Source organism: Priapulus caudatus, unplaced genomic scaffold (genome assembly GCF_000485595.1).
Source record: "Priapulus caudatus unplaced genomic scaffold, Priapulus_caudatus-5.0.1 Scaffold282, whole genome shotgun sequence".
Lineage (NCBI taxonomy): Eukaryota > Metazoa > Priapulida > Priapulimorpha > Priapulimorphida > Priapulidae > Priapulus > Priapulus caudatus.
In genome coordinates, this window is record NW_014577343.1 from 46,813 (window position 1) to 58,785 (window position 11,973).

At 42.3% G+C, this 11,973-nt stretch overlaps 1 protein-coding gene across 1 annotated transcript in view; it reads left to right on the forward strand.

Moving 5' to 3' along the window:
• Positions 1-1,372: 1,372 nt before the first annotated feature.
• Positions 1,373-11,973, forward strand: part of LOC106808494 — a 62,278-nt gene continuing 51,677 nt past the window's right edge. Inside the window, exons 1-2 of the mRNA XM_014811236.1 lie at positions 1,373-1,546; positions 6,088-6,251. Coding sequence (XP_014666722.1) covers positions 1,474-1,546; positions 6,088-6,251 — 237 coding nt within the window. The 5' untranslated portion in view covers positions 1,373-1,473. The remainder of the gene's footprint in view (positions 1,547-6,087; positions 6,252-11,973) is intronic.

An 11,973-nucleotide genomic window follows, 5' to 3' on the forward strand; every position in this document is an offset into this window, starting at 1 on the left:
CTGTGCGTGAAGCGTTCATAAGTGTGTGCGCGTGCCTGTATGTGTGACTGCGTGTGCGCGTGCCTGTGCGTGTACGCGTTTCGGTGCGTGTACGCTTTCCTGTACATGTACATGTGACTGCGTATACGCGTTCCTGCACGTGTATACGTGTGACTGTGCGTGTACGCGTTCCTGCACATGTACGTGTGACTGTGCGTGTACGCATTCCTACACATGTACGTGTGACTGTGCGTGTACGCGTTCCTGCACATGTACGTGTGACTGTGCGTGCATGTACCCATTCCTGCACGTATACGCGTCCCTGTGCGTGTACGTGTGCCTGTGCGTGTACGCGTGCCTGTGCGTGTACGCGTACCTGTGCGTGTGCGCGTGCCTGTTCGTGTACTCGTGCCTGTGCGCGTGTGTGTAAGTTATCACTGTATATGATTATATATTTTTTCCAAACTCTTACAGAACCGGCGGAGGTACAGCCACAATCATTATCACCGTACAGTACACAAATAGTATCGAACGACTTATAGGGCAAACTTATAATGATTATTCCATGGTAAAACTATATGCAACTAGAGCACTCGGAGAGCACAGACCTCCGCCAAGGCAGCTGAATGCTCTCAATGTGAAATTTTTTTTAATTAATTAATTAATTAAGTGGAAAAATTAATTAATTAAATAATTAATTGGATCCGGATTAGTGCGAGCGTGCAGGTGGGGGAGGACTGTGGTTGCCCCTTAGCCTGTGGTTGCGTGTTTGTAAGTCTACAGCCAGCGCACTTAGCGGAAATGAACTGAAACGTGCATGGTAACAAACACACAAACCCACAAACACACAAACCAACACTCAAAGACACGCCGGTGAAAACATAACCTCCGCCAAGCCCCTGGCGGAGGTAATAACTTATGCAATTGTTTTGAATGATACACCAATAGTATATTTTATGTGCCAACAAGTTTTTCTGGGGATATATAGCTATATCTTCTAGTTCTCTTATGAATGCGTAGCTTAGTTTTTTGCTATCAATAGCCTGTATTTAGTAAAAGGTTGGTTGGTGGAGTTCTTTTGTGTTTTCGTGAGATTCTGTATTGATTGACTGGGACCTTTTATACTACAGTCATTATTGTTGTTTTTCGACTGCAGGTGGCAGCACCAAGCTGGAACGTCCGCCAAGTTTTTGTACAGAAACGAAATAATAATGATTTTAATTTATATACTTTTATGCGAATATTATACACGAACAATCACATTTTATTATTGCTCCTTTAATAGTTAAATTTATTATCTAGGTGATGTTTACTGAAATGCAAATGAGCGCAATCATGTTATAGCTACAGTGCGTACGAATACGGGCGTCGCTTTTGTGTGTTTTGGTGACGACAGAGAGAGGGAATTTTGTGTTGCGTGATCACGCACGATGTGCAAGATCCTCTGATATTTCCCCCTAAAATGGATACAAGTCGACGTGAAACGATACCAAAATGAAGTGTAATATCATAAAAGTGTGTGTGTGTTACTTTGCCTATGGATTACTTTTAGTAGTGGCTAAAGAAGGTAAGAAAACATCAAACCTCGGTTTGTGTACATTTTTTGAGTTTGCGTCTGGTTCGACCGCGTACTATCGCGCTGGGGTAGATATACACCCTACATCCCTACATGCATAATGCACGGTTGTTAAGCGCTGACTCACATGTGTATTTGCTAAATTGTATATGCATAGATATATAAAAACACATTGTGTTTGTGTTTGTATATATCTAAAAGGGTTGTGTTTGTATATAAATTACTAGCTCTAGTAACTATAGCCCGCGTGCGGTTGCCGCTGGCCGCGGCTAATAAATTACTATATATCTATGACATCTATGGTATCTTGAGTTGATGGTATATATAAATTTAGTCTTTAGACGTGTGTCATGTCCATGTATCGTTTTGAAATATGTACTTGTTGCTTAGTACATTAGAGCACAGTGTTTGTTGCATGCTGTTTGATTCTTGGTTTAATGATGTGTGAATTTGTTATCCACGACCACTTCTAAGTTCAACTTCTAGTTATTTATCTACGCGACTTTACACGAGTTACAAAACGCGATTCACTACGTAGCACTGCCCACTGCTGTTCCGCATCCACCAAACTCTGGCATCCTGTACTAAATTCCTGGATCCTCCATGATAAATTAATGGAAACCTAAACGGCTGATACAATGTGTATTGTATATTATCATTGATATTATCAGGAGTTAATGAGACAATTTATTTGTCTCATTAACTCCTGATATTATGTATGTATTGTGATCATAGATATGTACAATATTATATTGTTGGTGGTTGTTTAGTTTGTTTATCACTGTTGCAATATTTCTCTCCAGTTTCAGTTGAGCTGTATGTAAGTTGCTGTGATGGTTTAACCAAGCAATTTTCACGAATAATTTATAACTAAACTTTGAATCTAAACTAAAAGAAGTGTGTCTACTCTAAATGTACCATTCGTCAACAGCATTTACTTTAAGTATGGATGTGTTCGTCTACAGTAAATGCCTTCCTTGTAAAAGGAGCATAACAGACTACAGAAACCGCGTGGCAGTCCATATTTATTTAATGGATCTAATGGACGTGTCAGTTGATGTGGGGTTTAGTGTGGAGAGTCAGTCAAAATTTGGAAAAGCGTCAAAATTGGGTAAATGTTGAGTAAGTGCTGGTACACTCTTTTCATTAACTCAAATATGCTAAGTACTATTTACTATGGATTACACCCTAGATGGAGATCTAATGATGGTTTAACAAAACAAACATAAGTGAAAATAAATATGAAATTATTGTTTGTATTCTATTTCGATTTAATAATAAAGCACATTACGAAAAGACAATAAATTAATAATATAATACATTTAACCAAACTTCAATCTGCTAAAAAAATATTTTAGGTGTTAAGCTTTGCCATATGTTTTTACCATCAACTGGAAATTCTATCAATTCTATCAATTCAATAGTGTTTGCCGGGCTAACGCTCCATTAGGAGTGTTCCCAACTTTGATATCATTAATTAATAATGATTGATAATCCTAACCCTAACCCTAACCCTAACCTAAATGACATTAAACCACAAACTAATATATGACCATATATATATATCAGGAGTAGATAATAGTTCCCTATTATCTACTCCTGATATATATATATATGTTATTATGACCATTAATGACATTAAAGTTGGGAACACTCATAATGGAGTATCACCCGTTTGCCTGGTAGGATATGACAAAGGTATTCACTGGCCAGTTGTTCCAGGGCAGGTTCCTGTGATTGACCACAGTTTTATGTTTGGTAGAGTAGTAGACCCGCCAGTGAACTCGCATTTTGGAGTTGCATTGTGTGGTATGCATATATATATATATATTATATATATATATATTTATTTATAAGCTCTTCGACGTAACCAAGCATACCAAGAGCGCAGCGTTTTCACTGAATCCGTTTTCGTATTCGCAGCATAAACAAGATGAACGTTTGCAGCTCGTGTGCAGTCAGTTTAAATCGCATTACAGCAGTACTGAGTCGGTAGAATTAGACATTATTATTATTCTGTCTGCAATCCGCCGTTAAAAATGCATGAATCTTTTTGGACGTAGATATTTACTCACTTTTATATTCAAGATTATCTAATCATGTCTTAGGATTCGTTGGATGAATGCATGCCATAGCCAACTACTGCAACAATAGCCGAGAGCATGTAAGCAATGGATGATAAATAAATAGGATATATTCCCTATAGCTCTAAGCCGTCCCGCAACCCGCCTGTTTCACGTCCGCTTTCGCCAATTTGTATTTATTTGTGCAGTCGTGTTAGGTCAAGTAGTTTGAGTGGGCATGGTGCAGGGATCTATGAACGTATCGGGCGTCTGTCGGGCGGGAGTCTGCTGAGCAAGGGCCTCGGGCGCAATTCCCCTGGTTCCTGCCCGCTCCTATGGCTCCCATACAGTGCATGGTGATGATACCGGGCAATAACGGCGGTCGTGAATGAAGTAAAGGCTGCCGACCGACTGCTGCCGCACATTGCCGCCATCTGTCCGATTATTGCTTGTACACTGCAACATTTATGTCTTTATTGGCCACTCCTCTGCGCATGCATGCGGGCAGGCGCTACCAGTGAAGGTATATATACGGTTGTACGGTTGTAGATGGCGGCGATTAGAGAGGCGCTAGTAAATGTGTTAAACGCACGCATGTCTGCAGGAGTGTGCCCGGCGTGCCGACGATGTGCAACACGCACGCACGCACACACACGCACGCACGCACGCACGCACACACACGCACGCACGCACGCACGCGCACATCTTGAATAGCTATCGCATTGCGTTGCCGAGAAATCGCCAGCACATTGGTCATGGGTTTTGAGTGCGTATAAGAACCCGGGCGTCCAGGAGAATAGTATCATAAACTAGCGAAATATCGTTAATTTTTAATATTAGTTATTGTTAGTCTATGATAAATATCCGGATTGTCATTATATATGTCTATATATACATCTATCTATATTATGACACTCCTGATAATATATACTTGACAATAATCACTTCCCATTTTAAACTTCCGATACCTGTTTTCCCTCCATTACTCACTGTTCACGAGTGTTCAGTAAATCAGTCATGTTCGCGCCACACTGCTCGTCATTCTCAGCCGACCGGTATTCGACCACCGTGGTGGTACGTACATAAATGGTACTCCTGACCAGTAAACACTGCCCAGTGGTGGTATTTGCGCGCAAACGTGACTAGGATTGCGGATGAAGGCTGCTCGACCAGGTTTCGGTAATAAAGCTCATCGTTGTGTGTGTGTGTGTGTGTGTGTGTGTGTGTGTGTGTGCGTGCGTGCGTGCGTGTGTGTGTGATTCGTTTGCTGGCCACTGATGAGCTGTCTGATTGGTATTAGGCTATTAGCACTACATACGCCGCTACGCATCGTGGCCAGGGCTCACAGTTGCTCTAGAACTATAGCCCTGCGCTCTGCGACAGGCCTGTGCAAAGGGCTATAGACTATAGTTCTAGAGCTCACAGTTGGTATGCTGTGTGTCTAGACCACATCGCAGTTGTATGTACAAGGCGTTTGTCGGCTGTATAATGTATGAAAATTGGCGCCAGGTGCTTTTATCTAGCATTCCTGTCGTAGAAGTTGTATTAAAATTGTAATTCTGGATTTGCTGTAAATTTTTCGCGATAGATTTTGCGATTTTCGTCGCACAAACAAACTCTTAGACATGTGGAAATGGACGGAACGTAGGCAGTGCAGTGCAATGAGATATCGAAAGCGGTTTCCACAGTTCATGTGGACAGTTATCCTGTCTGCCACAATGGCTCTGTTGTTGTCGTATGTGTACACCGCCAACATTGTCCTAATTGCGAGCGAACTGGAGATCCTGCGAGCGTTCATTCGTGATTGTGTTTGATCTGCCAGCGTATTACCCGTAGTCTCTCGCACACGCTTTGCAGAGCCAGTGTTTTATTGCCTGCCCCATGTTGGCAGAGCAGCTTCGAGCTTTATTTAGCTGTATTTGGGTCAGTCTCCTAACCGGCGGAGGAAATTGTAATACTTGCTGGTCACAGCGGGTGTTTTTCCTAGTCAGGCCTAATATCAAAATAAATGGACTTGTGTTGATATGATAAACAACGCTGAATTGTTCACGGTGGCAGTGGCACCTAGAATTGGAAATGAATAATTCAGAAACACTGATTGAACATTGAAAAAAATTAATAAAGCTGTATATCAGAACGCATTTCGTGTCAAGAATCTTTTTCCAAATTACTGCCTTCCTCTCCCTAGCACCCGATCCCGTTATCGCCTTCCTTGCCGCCCAATGTTTAGGTATGTTTTCACTACGTTCGGGTGTCACTGCTCGTGTCTCCCTTCTGCCGATGCATTTCGTACGTGTCAAGAATTTGTATCAAATTGCTCCCAGCCTCTCCCTGGCACCCCACCCCCTTATCGCCTTCCTCGCTGCCAAATATTTAGGTATTTTCCTCTAGCATTTGCTTTTGCTTTTGCTGTGGTGCTTTTGCTCTAGCTTCGGCTGTGTACAGCTCGTGTCTCCCTCCGTTCTGCAGATGCGGTCGTGTCGGCGAAGGAGCTGATCAGCAGCGTGAAGGAGAACCAGGAGCTGCTGCAGAGCATCCCCGCTGAGTACGAGATCGTCTACCCGGTGCAGGTGCACCACGACCACGGCCGCCGCAACAACGTGTCAACCATCGACGAGGTGCTCAGTAACACGGTAAGCCACGCGCATGGTGGGTCTCCTGCTTCCCCCGCCAGCACTGAGCAGCCGCCCCGGCTGCGTATGGGCGTGCGTGCTTCTGCCTTTAAAACTGCCAGAGCCTTGTATGGGGCCAAAAAAATGCATCGTTCTGCTTAACACACTACACCGAAGGAGGCCGCCCCCGCTTGTACAGAGCATGCATCGCTGTCTGCTTCTAAACTCACTAGCAGCCGGAAGGAGGGGGTGCTTGTACAGAGCATGCATGCTTCTGCTTAACCACTAGCAGCCGGAAGAGGGGTGCTTGTACAGAGCATGCGTTCTTCTGCTTAACCACTAGCATAGTCTTGCTTAACCACCAGAGCCTTGTATGTGGCATGGATGCTTTTGCTTTAACTGCCAGGGCCTTGTATGGGGCATGCATACCTCTGCTTAAATGGCCTTGTATGGGGCATGCATACCTCTGCTTAACGGCCCTTGTATGGGGCATGCATACCTCTGCTTAAAGGGCCTTGTATGGGGCATGTACACCTCTTCTTAAAGGCCCTTGTATGGGGCATGCATACCTCTGCTTAAATGGCCTTGTATGGGGGCATGCATACCTCTGCTTAAAGGGCCTTATATGGGGCATGTACACCTGAGCTTAAAGGGCCTTATATGGGGCATGTACACCTGTGCTTAAAGGGCCTTGTATGGGGCATGCATACCTCTGCTTAAAGGGCCTAAGCCCTTATATGGGGCATGTACACCTGTGCTTAAAGGGCCTTTGTATGGGGCATGCATACCTCTGCTTAACTGCCAGGGCGTTGTATGGCGCATACATAGTCTCGCTTAACCACCAGGTCTTTATGGGGCAATCATGTTCATGCTTACCCATCGGGCATCGTGCAGGGCATGCACACTCTCGCTTTCTCACTAGGGCCATGGACATGTACGCATTGCGTCATGACAGAGCTGTCTAGCATAGTACCAAGATCTAATAATACCTAGAGTGTACAGCGGGATAACGGAAAAATAACGTTATTTTACGGCAAAACTATTCTACTTTAACTGCAAAGGTATTATCAGCTCTTGATAGTACTGGGTGTTGTTACATTGCGGGGCGTTGTTATAAATCTATGTATAAGCATATACATGCATGACTTCACTGCTGAACCACGCTTCCGCCTCACCGATGCATACACACACACACACACACACCACTGCCTAGTCTCCAATTTTGCTTGTTGCTGCTATATTGCCAGTATCTGCGTATGCAATTCACTGTAAATGCAATGCATTTATATTAATTGCATTTCTAATTGTTAATTAGGAATGCTGCGTGTTTATATAAGCCAGGATCCCTAATCCGATTGTACGGAAGCAGACGCTGCGCTTCAATTTAATTAACTCAAAGCATAATAATTTGAAAACGTTATCTGCTATTAAAGGGTATTTAACTGTTCAAAAACTTGCTTTGCATGCTAGCTCACTTGATGTAGTGTTGATACCTGATTACATTTAATCGCTGGCCTTTCTATAGAGGGTGTGAGACTAATGGGTAAATTTCACAGCGGTGCTCCCTCCTATGCAGTGTTAGATTTCTGTTCAGCTGGGTGCTAGGTTTGTAGTACAAATTACACTATTTTTCTTACAAATGCTTGTATGGTGTAAGGCCACTCACAAAGAAAGATGTGTGAAGGAAACGTGTGTATAGCAGTACGATTATCACGTGTGTTAATTCACTAGTGCGGAACGAAACGTTTGAAAGAATAGTATAGAAGTTGGTTTTTACTCCGAATGGACCCTAAAGATTTTTGTTCGGTAGTTCGGAACAAGGAGACTATTGTATGCACACGTGTACGCTCGCTTGCACGCACGCCCACACACACACATGCTCGGCTGCAATCATGGAAGAGCACACGCACGCACCCCCACACACACCGTACATTCATATTCAGTGAGATTTACAGTTAGTGAAAATAACAATATTAATTAATAGCAACGATGACAACTACATGAAGTCGTGAGAAAAACAATTTTCATTGGATGCGTAGGCCTACTACGATGACATATTAATCATATGAAACCTTATGATACTTAAAAGCAAAATTGAGTTTTAAATATGTGCGTTTCAGCAATTGGGCCGTTAAATTGATTTCAATAAGAAATGAGACAGGCGCACGTGATGGTCTCATGTCAAATGTTTGGAAACCGCTGCATTTGTCAATGGGGGTCATCTGATCATTGCGAAGGCTGATGGAATGGATGAAAATGTCCGTTACTTAGGAATTCCCGCACTTTGTTTAGGAATAGATGTCAATGTGCTGTAAACACAGGTGCTGGCATGTGTGTAGATTTGCACGAGCTATAGCATAAACTTGCATGGCATGCACGCCTAGGCTTCACCCTAACACAGCAGAGCGGCGTTCGTTGCTCCTTCTTCACTCGTAACAACGTTATCGCACTTAAAATTCATCCACGCGAAATTTAGTATCCGCATAAGTGAAAAAAAACATGCATGATTATAATGCATTTTTAATCGATCGCTCTGCATGCTTGAGAGTTTTCACTGCTGCAGCAGCATATTTATTCAGCCGCTGAGCGTGCACGTCGATTTTCTTACCGCAGTTAATGAAATGCACGGCGTAATCAGCTTTGCCATGGTTTTAAGAGAGCACTAAAACTTCCATGTATTCGATGGAATCTTTGCGTGTATGTTGAGAACTAAAAGCATTTCCAGCTGGAACGAGCGTGTCGGTACATTTGCGTCGATTCTGGTCGGTAAATTCTAATGAGCGATTGGGTTTGTCTCGTATTTCTTGCCTCTTACTATCAGGAGTGTCATAATACAGACTATATTATGACTATATATAGTCAAAAGACATAGACATATATAATTATATAGACTATACTATATATTATGACGATATATAGTCTATATATTATGACACTCCTGCTACTATCATGTAGGGCCTACATGCCGTGCATATTCTTTAACGTTCATGTAATCTATGGTTACCATACACACTTTATACCCGAAAACCCTCAGTGGCAGCGCTTGAGAATATGTAGCTAACGTGCTTTGCATATAGATAAAGTCTGTGTGGTATTGGTATTGGTATGGTGAGATTGTGAAACTTTAGTCTCTTTAGGGTATTATAACAAAAAGTAGAACGGGCCTTGTATTTCTAGTAACTAATTGTCACTGCATCTCAGTAGCTTGAATATTTCCGCCATTTTACTTATTTATAAATGGATCCAGGGCTGTGCAACGTTAGTTGATGCATAAAACACAGAGAAATTATAAACCATTATATATATATATATAATATATAGTATAGGAGTAAAACCTAAAATTAAATTGTAGGACAATCATCATAAGTTTTGGCCTCATTATCAGTTCAATTAGGATTTATTTATGAATATTATTTCAAGTTTTCTATACGGACACACCGACAATATTTATTCATCAGGCGTTCGAATATTATTTGAGGAAACACATGAGAGCCTAGAAGTATTACTGCATTTTATCACATCATAGAAATGTCGTGTATTTCTGTTTTGGATTTTCTTTTTTCGTAGTTTTAGTAAATCACGTAAAGGTAATTTTAAGATAAATCTAAAAAAACGCTGAACGCATGTTCAATGGCAGAAAAAAATAATACCTACTGTTGTCTGTAAGCCTAGTCGCAATTTTGTTGGAATTCATAGTCGTAACGTCGCCTTTACGTCATATAAGCGAGGTTATATTAGGCGATATTACGGGAAGTCTAGAGGAAGATATTGCAGAGCTTCACTTGTGCGTAAATATATACGCCTGTAAGTCAATAAAATATTGCATCAGCAGCTTCCACTACTTTGTCAACATATATATATATATATATATATATATATATATATATATATATATATATATATATAAATATATATTAACGTCTCTTCTATTGTTCTGTGTGTGTCTGTGTATTTTATCTATAGCTGTCTGTGCATGTTGCTGATGGTATATGTGTAGTCTTGCAAGCCGGAATACACGTGTGTACATGTAGATATAAATGTGTTTCTGTGCGCATATACAACCAGTGTGACATACACCGAACTGTTCGTTGCATGTGTGAGTTTCACTAACATGGAGTGTTTCTTCCTTTCAAGCTGTCTACTGTGGACCCTTATGTAAACAATGTAAGTATCGTGAAGTGTTTCTGATAAAAACTAACTCTTCGCCTGTATTTTCTGTGTACGACTAGCTAGGATTTAGAAGGCCTTTTAAACTGAAAACATGGGGAGGTATAATTAGGTGTCTAGTACATGTACATGTAGTCTTGTACATCTCATCCGTCGGTTTAGTTGCTACCGAATAAGCTTATATTAATACACGAAGTTATATGTATATATATATATATAAATTCATACATATAGCGGTGTATGCATATGCATATGCACACAGGGGCGTGTACAGGGGGGGGTCCAGGGGGTCCGGACCCCCCCCCCTGCTCGCGCAGAAAACGCATCTGAGGGGGTCTAATTTCAAAAAATTTCTGGGGAGGGCCCCCCACACCCCCCCTTCGCGTGCTCCCAAGTTTGGGTTACGGTTGGACCCCCCCCCCCTCGTACAAATCCTGTACACGCCCCTGGTACAATTCGGTCAGTCAGCACTAGACTGAGGACTAATAACTGGTGGTCAGGAAATTTGGTATGCCAGTCGTTGCTTGTCTGTCAATTTCCTTCATGTTTTCTTCAGTGTTTTCTTATTTTTAAAATCAGTCCAAAATCTGAAAAGAGTGCGAGGAAATTGAAACTTATTCATAACTGGTGTCACGTTTGTTGTAGTCAGAACCTGTGTCTAAGCCAGGGGCACCCCCTCTGAAATTAATGCATATTAACCAGGGTTTAGTAATTACTGAATCCTATAGTTGTGCTATGGAGACAATGTTTGCGCATCATAGGCTCTTATGCACATTAATTTCATAATTCTAAATTAGATATTGTGTGGAAATAACATTTTAATGTAGCTTAGCAGTAGGAAGAGGTTTACTCAGATAATTTTAGCGTTAGTGGTTTATTTTCAAACAAACATTCTCATTATAGTTAGTATTCACATAAAGACATATTATATCTTAGATACTCACGCGTAGACCACGTGAGACTGCGTGTAACTTGTAAGTTGCATGGACTTGAAATGTGAAGTAACCAATTTACAGTCTAATTTGCATGCGAGTGACGTCATTGCTTACAAAATCACAGAGCACACCTGACAATATAATCACAAGCTTCTTATATCTGTGAAGAGTAAACATTGTTGGGAAAGGCGGTGATATACTACTTGTATGTGTTTACCCCATTTATCATTTCTCTCGTCTCCCGTTCCTTCCCTCTTTTTTTCCTTTCCCGGCCACATATCTGTCGGTTTAAATTAATTCTCAATTAGCCATGACTTGTATGTCTTATGCGGATGTGGAGCTGCTTGCATTACCAACAGGCAGACTGTGCGTGCGTGCGTGCGTGCCTGTGTGCGTGCGTGCCTGTATGCGTGCGTATGTGTGTGTGTGCGTGTGTGTGTGTGCGTGCGTGTGTGTGTGTGCGTGCGTGCGTGCGTGCGTGCGTGTGTGCGTGCGTGCGCGCGCGTGCATGTGCGTGCGTGCGTGCGTGCGTGCGTGCGTGCGTGCGTGCGCGCGCGTGCATGTGCGTGCGTGCGTGCGTGCGTGCGTGCGTGCGTGCGTGCGCGCGCGTGCATGTGCGTGCGTGCGTGCGTGCGTGCGTG